General features: G+C 35.6%; 1 protein-coding gene across 5 annotated transcripts in view; it reads left to right on the top strand.

Annotated features, from left to right (window-relative positions):
• Positions 1-14,882, top strand: part of DCUN1D4 (defective in cullin neddylation 1 domain containing 4) — an 88,988-nt gene that overhangs the window by 37,909 nt on the left and 36,197 nt on the right. For all 5 annotated transcript variants that reach the window (XM_027836531.1, XM_027836532.1, XM_027836535.1 and 2 more), the window contains 2 exons: positions 7,703-7,794; positions 12,713-12,783. In XM_027836531.1, coding sequence (XP_027692332.1) covers positions 7,703-7,794; positions 12,713-12,783 — 163 coding nt within the window. The remainder of the gene's footprint in view (positions 1-7,702; positions 7,795-12,712; positions 12,784-14,882) is intronic.

Consider the following 14,882-nt stretch of genomic DNA (forward strand, 5'->3'; position numbering starts at 1 on the left):
ATTATACCCATTTTCACATTAGTAATGTTGTAAAGAAGAATTAAAACCAATGGGAGGAACCACAAAAAAGAAGAAACAAAACAACAAGAGAAAAAAAGTTCAAATAGTATGTTTCGAGTTGCATTCAGACTCCATAGTTCTATCTCTGAATGTGGATAGCATTTTTCATCATGAGTCTTTTGGAGTTGTCTTAGATCCTTGCATTGCTGAGAGAAACCAAGTCTATGAAAGTTAGTCATCGCATAATATGACTGTTACTGTGTACAATGGTCTTCTGGTTCTGCTCACTTCACTCAGCATCAGTTCATATAAGTCTTTCCAGGTTTTTCTGAAGTCCACCTCCTCATTATTTCTTGTAACACAACAGTATTCCACTGCATTCATATACTACAGCTTGTTCAGTCATTCCCTAACTGATTGGCTTTCCACCACAAAAATTGCTGCTATAAATATTTTTGTGTATGTGGGTCCTCTTTCCATTTGTATGATTTGTTTGGGATATAGACCTAGTAATGGTATTGCTGGATCAAAGGATATGCACAGTTTTATAACCCTTTGGACATAGCTGTAAATTGCTCTCCAGAGTGATTGGATCAGTTCACAACTCCAACAACAATGTGTTAGTGTTCCAGTTTTCCCACATCTTGTCCAGCATTTATCATGTTCATGTTTTGTCATGTTAGCCAATCTGATAGGTATGAGGTGGTACCTCAGAGTTATTTTAATTTGCATTTCTCTAATCAATAGTGATTTAGAGCATTTTTTCATATAACTACAGATAGCTTAAGTTTCTTCATCTGAAAACTGCCTGTTCATATCCTTTGACCATTTATCAATTGCAGAATGACTTGTATTCTTATACATTTCACTAAGTTCTCCATATATTTTAGAAATGAGACTTTTATCAGAGATACTGATGGTAAAAATTGTTTCCCAGCTTTCTGCCTCCCTTCTAATCTTGGTTGCATTAGCTTTATTTGTGCAAAAACTTTTCAATTTAATGTAATCAGAATTATCCATTTTGCATTTCATAATGTCCTCTATCTCGTTTGGTTATAAATTCTTCTGTTCTCCATAAATTTGACAGATAAACCATTCCTTGCTCTCCCAGTTTGCTTCTATTTCTCTATTTTTAGAGCTCTTTGGTTTGTGTACTATTAAAGCATAGAGACTGTTGCATCTTTTTTAAAGTGGTCTTCACTAGTGGCATAAAATTAAATATAATTGAATTGTTTTTCACAAAATCATGTTGACTCTGTTATTGAAAAGAAGTTTTTGAACTGAATGACTAATGACCGAAGGAGAATACCAGTGATATTAGAGTTTGTTCTGTGGATGAGTTAGTAATATGAAAAACAAAACCTGTTTAAAATCATTTGTTTGGAATTGATATCTACACTGTTAAATGTAGTAACTCTAAATATGTTAAGATCTAGTTTTTTGGCTTCTGAATTGCTTTCTTCAATTTTCATTTTAGCCATTGAACATACCTGTTCAAACTTGTCTGATTTCCCCTATCTGTAGGCTACAATTCAGCAAAAAGATATTTTGGAGATGAGAAACTCATTTTGTTTATCAGGATTGTCTCCAATAAATGAGGAATGTTACATACATATATAGAGACCAAAAAATGTAGAATTTAATCACCAATAAAGTAGTTTTTAGGACAGTCACCAGCCATCTTGAAAAATGGGCTGCTTGATATTTCAGTGATAGTAGTTGTTCTGCTAGTTTACTCATTTAAATAACATTTTATAAATATAAAATATTTTTTATAGAACAGTGATAAATTTAGTATCATGCCATGTTATAGATGAGGTGAGTGGGGCGGAGCAATGGTGGAGGAGTGAAAGCAGTGACTTGCTTGAGCTCTCCCCAGAGCCCTTCAAATACCTGTTAAAAATGGCTCTAACCAAATTCTAGAGCAGTAGAACCCACAAAAAAAGCAAAGCAAATTTCCAACCCAAGATAACCTGAATGGTTGATTGGAAAGATCTATTGCACCAGGCTGGGAGAGAAACGTAGTTCAGCATGGGTGCACAGGCAAAGACCAGACCTCAGCGAACCTGGAGCAGGCCTCAGAGGACTGAATCATGGGCAGCTGTGACGGTTTCCAGGCTTCTCAACCCACGAACACTGAAGACAACTTAGAAGATCAGTAGGAAAAATCTGTGACCATGGTGAGAGAGAAGCTTGGTCCCATCCCCAGTCCTGGCATAGCCCTGGGGCAGCGGCTGCTTCCTGAGCTCTGCCCATAGACAGAGGGGGAATCGAGTGACTGACCAGAGGGGGATTGCAGGGATCTCTTTGCTGGTGCTAAGGCTGGAATTTCTTGCTTTGCCCATGCTTGGATCTGGGTCACGGTTCTGGGTGGCAATCCTGGGGTGTAGAGGAGCACTGGTGTGGTGGAGCTTATGGTGGCGGTGGAGAGGGAATCCTCCTCACAGTTCCAAGGCAGAAAAGAGTGCTTATGGGTCACTCATAGATCAGAGTACAGTCTAGGAAAGGAGTTAACATCTTGCCCTTGATCATAGCACCTTGGAAGAACTGAAAATTTATAGGTCCCTACAAGTATCTCTGAAAACAGCTGCACAAAACCCCTGAAGCTTGGGACAGCACATTCTCCACACTGAAAGCAGACCCTTACCTTAACAAAGAGTTTAAAACTCAAGTAATTGGCTGAGCAAACTGTGCAAAAAAAAAAAAAAAAAGTCAGACCATAGAATCTTTCTTTAGTGACAAAGAAGATCAAAACATACAACCAGAAGTTATAAATGAGGCATCTGACATACAATTTTAATAACTTTACAAAATGAATGATTACAGCAGGATTAGAAGTCTTAACTTCTCTGAATTGACGTTTGCTTGGTTCCTTCAACTTTACTATCTTTTTATATAAAGTCTTTGAGTGGTTGGAACATTTCAGTGTAGTACATAAATTTCATTTCTTTTATACCTACAGCTGTTGTACAAACTTTGTTCCAAATAGCTGCCTTTATGCCAAGGACGTGTATTTATCCATATGGACATTCAACTCTTCCTAGGGTAGTAATCTCCTCTGTGTTCAGCCTGGTATGGTTGTACTACCTTTGGAGGCTGAGGAGCTGAATTCAAATCCTACCTCTTTTCAACTAATCAATGAGTCCGGTGAATTAGGTTCATTCTTTCCACCTAACTGACTTAGCACAATGACTGGCACATCAGAGCAGCATCCCTTCTTACTCTGCAATGGTCAGCCACCATGTGAAAGAGACCCCAGGTGGCCTTGCTCTTGGCACCATTTATTCTTGTGTTGGAGTCTACCAACCTGGGAAAGTGGAGATCTTTGTCTAATAATCAAAGAAACAGAATCACCCCATGCTATGTCACCTTCACCAACACAGAACATTTAATTGGTGATACCGTAAAGATCAAGTTGCAGGGAACGCCCACCCAAACAGTCTTTGATGTCAGATGTCTAATTGATCACAGATTTGATGATGCAGTTGTAAAGTTAATCATGAAGTACTGGCCTTTCGCAGTAGTGGTTTATGCAGGCAGGCCTATGGTCCAAGTGGAGTAGAAAGGGGAGACCAAAAGTTTCTATGCATTAGAAAGATCTTCTGTGTTCACGATGAAAGAAATTTGAGGAGACTGTCACAAATACTGTCACCGCTGTCCCAGTTTACTCCAATGATTCTCAGTGTCAGGCCTGTGTTCTGGAACTGAATATGCTGGTGTCAGTATGCTCTGAATCATCAATGAGCTAACTGCTGCTGCTGTTGCTATGACTTGGACAAAAAGGTTGTGCCAAGAGAAATGTGTTAATCTTTGATTTTGGAGATAGCACTTAAGATGTCTCCATTCTTACCACTGAAGGTGGCATCTTTGAAGTCAAGGCTATAGCTAGGGAAACCCTCTTGGGTGGGGAAGACTTTGACAACCATATGGTCAGTCATTTCATTGCTGGTTTAAATGAAAGCACAAGAAGAACATCAGTGAAAACAAGAGGGCTATCTTCCATCTTGCAGTGCTTATGAACATGCAAAGTGTACTCTCTCTCTTTCAGTGCCTAGGCCAATATTGAGATTGACTCTCTCTATGAAAGTATCAACTTATATGCCATGCCAGTTTTGAAGAGCTGAATGCTGCTGACTTCTAATGTGGCACCCTGGACCACGTGGGAAAGGCTCTAAAGGGGTGCCAAGCTAGATAAATCACAGATTTGTGACATTGTCTTGATTGGTGGACTTCTTCAATGCAAGGAGCTCAATAAGAGCATCAGTTCTGATGAGGCTATTGCCTATGGTGCAGCTGACTGGACTGCCATCTTGTCTGGAGGTAAATCTGAGAATGTGCAAGACTTGATGCTGTAAGATGTCATTCCTCTTTCTCTTGGTGTATTGAGTTACACAGTTCTGATCAAACACTGTACCTTCATCCCTGTCAAGCACCTATCTTTACCACTGCTTCAGACAACCAGCTTGGTGTGCTTATTCAGGTTTATGAGGATTAGAGCAGTGACAAAAGATAACAACCTACTTGGCAAGCTTGAGCTCGCAGTTAACTTTCCCTGCCCCCCAGGAGTGTTCTTCAGATTGAAGTAATCTTTGACATTGATGCAAATGACATCCTCAGTGTTTCTGCTGTGTATAAGAGCACACGCAAGGAGAATAAGATCATCATCACCAATGACGAAGGTTGTCTGAGCAAAGAAGACATTGAGCATGTGGTCTGGAAGGCTAAGATGAGAAGCAGAGACAACGTGTCTTTCACAGTCTCTTTTTTTTTTGTGGCTAGGCAGTGGGGTTAAGTGACTTGCCCAGGGTCACACAGCTAGTAAGTGTTAATGTGCCTGAGGCCAGACTTGAACTCAGGTCCTCCTGAATCCAGAGCCGGTGCTGTATCCACTGTGCCACCTAACTGCCCCTACAAAAACTCTCTTGAATCTTATGCTTTCAACGTGAAGACTACTGTAGAGGATGAGAAACTTCAAGGCAAGATTGGTGATGAAGACAAACAGAAGATCCTTGACAGATGTAACAAAATGACTAGCTGGCTGAATAAGAACCAGGTTACTGACAAGGAAGAATTTGAGCATCAGTGGGAAGAATTGAAGAAAGTGCAACCCCATCATTATCAAGCCGTACAGAATACAAAGGTCATGCCAGGAGGCATGCCTGGTGGATTCCCAGGGTATGGAGCAGCCCCATTCAGAGATGCTTCTTCTGGATCCACCATAGAAGAGGTTGACGAAACACACTGGAAAAGAGCATTCCATGCATCTTTACAAAAATTGAAGAATTCAAATTTGTAGCCAAGGCAGTCGTAGTGTAAATTACTGTGTAAATCTGGGCATTCTGAGTACTTGAATGTGTGCTGAGGGAGAGAACAACATTGTGCTTTATCAATATTGTAAACAAATAGGGATGTGAATCTTGTCCTGGTGAATAAAACCTATTTAAGATTGGCTTCAAGAAAAAAAAAAGAGCATTAAAGCATTAACTGTGTCTAAAGGATTTAAAAATATTTGAATGGTTTCTCTCACCTTTGTGATTCTTGGCAAGTTGCTTAACTTCTGGGGTCTTCAGTCTCCTCATTTGTAAAATGATGTAGTTATTCTAGATGGTCCCTTCACATTCTGAATGCAAAAAATAAGAATTTTTGAGAGAGCTTGCTGTGGTAGAAAAAGTATTGGATTTGGAGTCAGAGAATCTGTTGAATCTCAGCCCTGCCACTTTCTGTGGGCAAATCACTATTTGGCCCTCACTTTCCTCATCTGTGAAGTATTGGGTTAGATTATTTTTCAGGTCTGTTCGAGGTTTAAATCTATGGTTCTGTTGAATAACTTTAATTATTCAATATAAATTTTTAAAGCTTTTGAGGTAACTGAAACTATGTTTTTATGGCTTCAGTTACTCTTAGTTTTATGCTTATGCTGCAGTGTACCACTTTTTTTTTCTTTGCCCACCATTTCTGTTCATTACAGTTATCTAGATAGGTGCTTAGCCACATGAATTTTGATATTTAAAAAAAAAAGTATGACCTCCTAGCTAATGTTTGAAGAAACTGCCTTTCTTTCCTCATCTTTTTTCTTTTTAACTTCAGTTTTATTTTGTGTCCAATCTTTCCCTTCTTCCCCTTCTCCCACCCATTGAGAAAGCAAGAAAAACAAAACCCATTACAAATACGTGTCATCACATGAAACAAATTCTTATATTAGCCATGTCAAAAAGGAAGAAAGAAGATTAGAAGAAAAGAAAATATTCTTCAACCTAAGTTGGGTCATTAGCTCTATATCTGGAGGTGGAGAGCACATTTCATCATGAGTTCTTTGGAATTTTGATTGGTTATTGTGTTGATCAAAGTTCCTGAGTCTTTCAAAGTTGATTATCTTTACAATGTTGTATTGTATAAATTGTTCTCTCTCATGTTTTTTCTCTCTCAGAGCCTTACAGGCTTTTTTTTTTAAATCATGAAATGGAATTTCCAAGGATGGTTACCAGAGTACTGTGTTAATGGGGTCAACTGTATGTAGGCTTCTCTGGCCTATTTTTCCTCTTTTATTATAGTGTTTACTCACTATAACATTAGAAGAATTATGGGTGTCTCTCCCTCCCTTCTCATCATCACCTCCTTCTCAGCTTCCCTTCAAGTTTCAACTAAAGTCCCACCTTCTGCAAAAAGCCTTTCCTGCTGTGCCTTACTCCTAGTGCCTTCCCTCTGAGACGACTCCCAATTTATCCTCTGTATATCTTGTTTATCTTTAGTTGTTTGCATGTTGTTAGACTGTTTTTTGTTTTTGTTTTGTTTTTTTTTTACTTTTCTTTGTCATCCTAGTGCTTTGCACAGTGCCAGGAATACAGTAGATGATTCATAAATACTAGTTCACCAACTACTAAAAGGTCCCCACAAGGTGTGGTTAGTGCCTTAATCTCTTGTCTAAGACTTCTTTTTCTTTTCTCTCTCTCTCTCTCTCTTTTTTTCTTTTGAAACTTCAAAGATCTTTTGATACCATTTGCTTACTGTGGCAGGTAGAGTTGCTGGATATGGAGTCAGCAAGTTCTGAGTTCAAATCCTACCTCAGTCACCTCCTATCTGTATGACACTATACAAGTCACTAAGTTCTTCAAGCCTCAGTTTCCTCATCTGTAAAATTATAATAATAATAATACCACCTACTTCACTAGGGTAGTTGTGAAGATCAAATGATATTGTATATGTAAAGTGCTTTGCAAACCATAAAGTGCTGTTTAAATGTTTTTATTATTTTAGTCAGTGTTCTGCATCCAGCTTAGCTTTCAAGATTGACACTTCACATTATGTTAATGGAGAATTTAAAAAAATCTTTAGAGTCAACACTGTCAGTAGCAACTTGTGATAAATTGTAATCAGGAGTATAGAAGAAGTACGTTAAGGTCTTAGAATAAATCCAAGATATTTCTGTTTGTTTCTTAGCCAGACTAACAGGTATTTGTCATAAAAAATCTTATAATTTAATTCTGGGGCTAGTAGATATGACAGTTATCTAATAGTAGTTAGTATGAATGATGAGGCATCACAGTCCTCTTTAAAATGCTTATGAGTAAAAAAAAAAAAAAAAAGCTTACAAGTAAATGGTTAGCTTGGGTAAAGCCAGCACTTTTTTATGATCTCTCCAAGGATGTAAAATTTTTTAGTTTCAATAACATCTGTGTTTTGGTTTTTTTTTTTTAATTTCTAGCATGTATAGAAAATATGATTCAACTAGAATAAAGACTGAGGAAGAAACATTTTCAAGTAAGAGATGCTTAGAGTGGTTCTATGAGTATGCAGGTAGGTGATCTTTTTTGACTCATTGAAATCCAGTAACTTTAAATGTCTTAAAAAAAATCTTATTATCACAAGTGGTTTTTTTGGTTATAAAAAAGAAAATTATATATTTTGAAATATCATTGGCAGGAATTTCTTTGTTTTAAATTGTTTTAATATGTATTTTTTATCTTTATTATTGTAGAAAAGTAACAGTAAAATTTGTCTAGACAATATATTTGCACATTGTAACAAAAGTTTGTTGCTTTTGCCCAAATTTTAGCTCGAATTACTATACTAAACCAAAGTACTTGTCAAACTCTTATCCCTTTTTATTTATTTTTTTTAGGAGTCAAAAATGTTTTATTTTCTCTTATCAGGCTCATATTTAATCAGGAAGGTAACTGGGTAAAATTTAATTCTCTTGTTTTCTTTTTAGTTGCAAGAAAATATGTTGGTTTTACTAGTAAAAATTAAGTTACAATATTAAGTTACTCTTGGTTGTGCCATCTGACCTGCTAACATAACCCAAGGACCCCTGGGTATTTAATTCCATCTTGTAGCTTAACTTTATTTTTATATATTTTCTTCCCCAATTAGAGGGTGAGCTTCTTGAGAACAGGTTCTGTTTTACTTTTTCTTTTTCTGTCACCAATGCTAGGCACTGTGCTTAGCACGTAGCAAGCACTTAATAAATACTTTAAAACTCATTCATGTACTTTATTTTATTTTTCTCTTTTGGGAAATCAGTTCTTTGTAGCCATGTCTGGGAGATAGATAAACCAAAAATTAACTTTGAAAGATTCTTCTCTTAAACTGTCGCTTTCTGTAGGGGTTTGTTGAGTAATCAGATTCCACCTAATGTTTATCATTAAGACCTAACTGAACGCTTTTGTAAAGCCTCTGAACCCTTGTTAGCCGTTGTTATTTTGAAGTTGACTGCTTCCTTATCCAGCTCTTTGGACTGTATGTTTTAGTTGCTGTTTATTGTGGGTTTGGGGGAAGAATTCTAAGTGAAATATCTTTACTTTTCTGTTTGTGGTTGAAAGGTGGAGAAAGTTTGTAAACTTTAACTCTCTCCTCCAAGATGAATTCTCTTATTTGTTACAGAAGCATTCATTACATAGTGGATAGAGTGCTAGACTGGGAGTTAGAAAGACCTGGGTTCAAATCCCATCTGCATATCTACTTATTAGCTGTATGACCATAGGCACATCATTTAACTTCTGAGCCCAAGTTTCCCTCATCTGTAAAATGGGACTAATGATACTGACAGTACTTCATAAGATTTTTCTAAGGCTCAAATAAGATAGATGTGTAAAAGCTCTGCAAACTTGAAAGCATTATATAAAAGACAGTTGTCATTGGTCCGAGACTTCGATTTAGTCATAGTATCCTAGGATCATAGTTTTAAAGTTGGAAATGAATGTAGAGGTCATCCAGTTCAGCCCTTTCATTTTACAAATAAAGAAACTGAAACCTCGAGTTAAGAAATTTAAACCCAAGATCAGACCTGAAATTTGAACATAAGTCCCTCTGACTCTGAATGCATTGTCCTTTATAGTATACTAGCCATGCCTTTGGTTTATTGATTCTGAAATCATCAAGAAATTGGCATTTTGGATTTTTATTTTTACCAATAATAACTTGGTGCTGCCTAGTTTAGAATGATCTAATTGAATTGATTACTAAAATTGTTTGCTTTTGGTAGAAATAATTTTGTAGCCTGTACAGTTTGACATTTTATAAGCTAACTATTTGAGAAGAGTGAATCAGTGATTGTATTAGGATAAAATCTACTAACCTTAAAATTCCTCCCTTGATAATTCTTTCCTTTTGGGGTAATAGTATGTATTACATATTTATTTCACTTTTGATGCTATTATCGTTGGAAGGAATTTAGTAGGACAGGCAAAAGAGGAAATTAATACTAACTTCCTATTTATAATGTCTGCAAAAGGCAGGCAAAAAAGACATCTTTTCCCTGTTTATGTTATCGCCTAGCTTTTGAACAGATGGTTTTTAGCCAGATGAATATGCCTTTAAAAGAAAGGACAGAAAATTCTTACCTAGTATTATGGATGAGCAAAAGTTAGTTCAGCTAATATGTTTATATGACCTATTTCACAAATGTGTTCACAAATATTTTAGAGAATTGGAACGAAAAGAATTAATTTTATATCTGTATGTATAAAATAGAGGAATTGGAATAGATGATTTCTAAGGTTCTTCTAGCTTTCCTGTGATTGTATTTAGTGGCCCTTCATTTATTTAGAGTATTGAACCCCTTCAGAACATGGCCCAATGGGGCAGCTAGTTGGCGCAGTGGATAGAGCACCAGGTCCAGAGTTAGGAGGACCTGAGTTCAGATATAGCCCCAAAATCTTTTTATTTGTGTGTGTGTGTATGTATGTATGTATGTATGTATGTATTTAGTTTAGTTTAGTTTATTTGGCCCCAAAGTCTTGAATCTTAACTTTGTGACCCTGGGCAACTCACTTAACCTTGATTGCCTCACCAAAGAAAACAAAACAAAACAAAAAAAGAACTTTGCCAAGAACCAAAAATTAGATGGAAAATGTCTTTTGAGCAGCTAAAATTGAAGAGGCTTATTGGACTCTGGTATTCCATTAACAAGCATTTTAAAGTACCTAGTGTGTTGAGTGCGTGGCAGACATTGCTCTAGGTGATAAATAGGACACAGTTCTTGCCATCAAAGAACGTATAGTCCAGTGTGGGAAAATAAGGTGTATACATAAGTAACTATAATACAGAACAGAATATTATTAGTTGAGAGTTAGAAAGTAGGCAGCAGGAGAGTTGAGTGGAGGTAAAGGCGGTACCTAGTTGCAGCTTATTGAAGGTGGCTTTGGGGCCTTGTAGGAAGATAGAATTTGGACATGGACTTGAAGCATAAGGTAATTAATTTCACTAAATCTTATTTATTTAATATGAATAGTAAAGCACAGTAAGCCTTCACTTAGATATAGTTCTAAAGTGCTGTTATGTTGTAATTGTGCCAGACCATAACTTAGAAGCAGTGCCTTAGAAGAGAAGGGGAGCTGTTAGTAGTTGTCACATTGACTTGGAATGGAGAGTGATACTTAGTAGTAAGGGAACTGGTATGTAAAAAATGTAAAAAGCAGACACAGTAACTGAAAAAGTTTAGCTGTTTGGAGCCATTTAGGATGGGGCAAATCCCCTTACCCAGTTCACCAGACCCTTTGATATTTTCGTTGTTTTGCAGTTGAGTGACAGAATTTTTCTACTAAGACAGCACTATATTGAAAAGAGCCATAGACTTCAAAAAAAACTTCTCTAGCTACATAACTTAGTCTCTCTCAGCCTCAGTTTCCTTATCTTTGAGATGGGGTTGATAGTTGTACTATATACCTTGAAGGATTTTTGTGGAAAAAAACACTGTAAACTTAAAGTACTATGAAAATGTGAGGAGGTGATTTCTGTGTCAAAAAGATAATTTTTCCAGTTCTATTTAAAAAGAAAAGTATGTTCCATTCACAAAAGTTTTAAGAGATTTTATTATCCTAAATTTTAAGACCTAAAGAAATAAGCTTCAGCTATCTGGAAAATTTGCATGCAGAATACTTCTGTTTTCTTGGTATTTTGAAAATTTGTGATAATACTTTATGATCATTTTTGTTTAAAGCAGGCAACTAACAATACTAATAATAATAGCATTTCTGTATTACTTAAAAAGGTTTGCAAAACACTACATTTGTTAATTCTACAAATGCACACAGATGTCAGCAATCGAAGGAAAAATTATAGTGAGATCATAGTTTTGGATAGCTAATGAAAATTCTTAAGAAAATCACTAAAGAGAATTTTAGTGGTATACTTTACATTTCTTAAACATAGAAAAAGTCAGTGTGATGAACAAGTTTGTGTGTGATTTTATAGCTTTACTATAGTCTAGGTATACAATTTTATATAAATCACAGTGGGTTGCTTGTAGTGAATGTTACTTGTGGTTGTTTTAAAGTATTGCTTTTGTCACTTGGCCATTTACAGTTTTTAGCTAGATTATTTTAAGATCACCTAATCTCACCATTAGTGGAACTCAGAAATCTTAAAGATTGATTTCCAAGAGACTGTGTCTTCCCCAAGGTGGACACAGCCAGTTGGTGGCACAGCTAGGGTTAGGTGCTACAATTCCTGCCTTCTAGACCAGTACTCGTTTCGTTTGACCATGTTATATCTCCTTCTGCTCTCTTTGGTGCATAACTGTTGGCTAGCAAAAGTCTTAAGTAGGAGGTGGGAAAAAAAATTTGTTGTTTTAATCACATGCTCTTTAATAGCTAAACTCCTTTCTATCAATGATTGCTAATCTCGTGACTACTAAAGTCACATTTATTAAGCCAATCAATAAAAGGTAATAGATCTAAAATATTTTAATTTTAGTTCTTCATGGACATGAAATTCTTTTGATGGTTAGAAGAAAACATTTGAAAACCAGCCTTTTTCTTCTCCATATGATGTATTTTTTTGCCAGTTGTACCATGGAACCCATAAAAATGCTGCTATATATAAAATTAATGCAAAAAGAAGGAAAATTTAGAGGCTTATGTTTTTAAATAGCTTTAAAATTAAGTATCGTTAATTATAAATAGAATATAGGCAGCCTCAGCTTTACATGTGCCTTATGTTCAGTACTTGAAGAACGTTGTGGTAAATTGTCTTTAAACATTTGGGAAGAAACCTGGGCCTTGAATATAGGATAGCATAAATTCTAGAGTATTTATCTCTGTTTATACTGTGAAAATTGATTCATTACTACTGCTGGAAACAATTTATAGTTTTTAAAAAGTCAAATTTTCTTGTACAGTAAGCATTTTTGTAATACAAGACTTTAAAGAAATCAGCAAGTATTCGTAGTTGGATTTAATATAAAGGTTAGTGTAAAAATTCCTTTTTATTACAGGAACTGATGATGTTGTAGGTCCTGAAGGCATGGAAAAATTTTGTGAAGACATTGGAGTAGAACCAGAAAATGTAAGTTGAAGCTTTTTCAAATATTTATGAAAGCTTTAACAGTGAACAATCTGATTTCTATCATTTAACTTGTGTGAAACCTCTTGGAATCTACAATTGAGAGACTCCTAGAAAATCTGGAGGGGCATAGAGTAGGAAAGGCTTTTTATTCATGCTTCGAATGTTCATGCTTTAGGCATTCTTCATTTTTTGATTTATGATGAATTTTAAAACTGATAACCCTTGAAGCTTTGGATCCTGGCCTTCCAAATAGAAGTAGCTATAGGATCCTTGTTTGAGTTCATATCATGTTGTTTTGTCTTCTTAACCTACTTTTCTTTCCCTTGAATTCCAGAAAAGGACTTCTCTCTTATAAACTCTCTTCTGTCTTAATTCACTTTTAGTGTAGTAGGAAGTTCCTTCATAGGCATACACAGTGTACATATATAGGATGTAAAGGTTGGTGATTTTTTTTTTTTGCTTGTTGAATCTAAATGAGCCAGTGGATTTCTGAATTGCCCATATTATTGGAAAAAGCACCCTGTTAGTCTTGCATTTCCACCTGGAAAATGAGACATTAACTATTACATAGTACAAACTTCTTATTTTATAGATGAGGAAACTGAGGCCCAGAGAGATGATGATGATTTTAATTAAATCACTTAAGTACTTAAATAGCAGAACTAGTTTCTTAACCCAGGTCTTCTGAGTTCTTGTGCTTTAAATCTATTCTACTCTTCCTCACTTAGCAGTGACCAAAAATTAATAGCATTAGTTAAATTTCTTCAAGATAATCTATCACAAAGCAAATTTTTCAATTTAGCTTGGTCTGTATCTAATACTACTTGCCTTGTAGTCTGTATGATATTCAAGTTAAAACAAATTATAAAAGTATCATTCACTGATTCCTATTTAATATCTTCTTGAATATTTCATTATTACAAAAACTTATGGTGCTAGATGTGGTAACTAGTTTAGGTGTTTAAAAATGATAATAAGAATGAGTTAACTTCTGTGCTCTGTACACTGTACAGTTTAATCTCAGGACTGGTTTTTCAATGATATAAGAATTAATCTAGGATTTTTGATAATCATCTTCAAAACTTTGAACAAGATAGTTTCAAGAATACCACCCCACTTTCACATATGTCCATTTGAATTTAACCCAAAAGTCTGTTTCTCCTTGATTAAACTTCAAAAGACCTTCAGGGTTTAGACATCTCAGTAGGAGATAATTTCATATTCATTGCTGTCTCCTCCAACTTTTGGAGGAGATATTGGAACATTTTTTCTTCATCTAAGTATTTTACCTTTTGTTCAAATGAAAGTACTATTAAACAAAGCAAAAAAACCCCAACAAAACCAAACTCCATCCATCTCCCCCAGTTCCACCATTTATCAGTCACCTGTATTCAACACAAAATTCAATGCACTTCAGAGAGCTAGGATTTGAAGGCAGGTCTTATGACACCAAATATGCTTCTCCTTCCTTTATATCATGTTGCTTCTCTGAACACCTAGATTGCTTCTCTTTAGTGTTACTTCAATTTCTCATCTATAAATCAAGGGGAGTGGAGTAAATGATCCAAAGTACATTCTATTTCAGTCTTTTTCTCCACTTCTCCCTAGTTAAAAAAAAAAAAAGATATGTGTATATATCTATTTTTTTTCTTCTATAATTTGTATCTCTTTAATATTTTTTAGGGTGGAAATGCCAACCCACTTTTCAGTTTCCTACCCTCTTAGCATCTTTTCAGTTCTTGGTTTCAGGTCTTGGAAAATATGATAGGTAGATTTTCTCAAGCCTTGTGAATTCTGGTACTTAGAAAATTAAATATAAACTTAGTTAAAGTAAGGGTAACTGTGTTGTTCCCTCTTGAAATCAGGAAGTTACTGTCTAATTAAGCTCTTTAATTCTAAACTTTTATTTAAGCATATTCTTTTCTTTCAACAACAACAACATTTTATTGATTTTGTTTTTACAGTACAGCCATTATCCCTTTCCCCATCAAATCCTCCCTTATGGGGAAAAAAAAAAGAACTAAACAAAAACATCTAATACAGAAACCTTGTTTGGCAGTGTATATAGTATACTTCATATATAACACTATAGTGTACAA

This window comes from Vombatus ursinus, unplaced genomic scaffold (assembly GCF_900497805.2).
Source record: "Vombatus ursinus unplaced genomic scaffold, bare-nosed wombat genome assembly UNPS02014818.1, whole genome shotgun sequence".
Taxonomy (NCBI): domain Eukaryota; kingdom Metazoa; phylum Chordata; class Mammalia; order Diprotodontia; family Vombatidae; genus Vombatus; species Vombatus ursinus.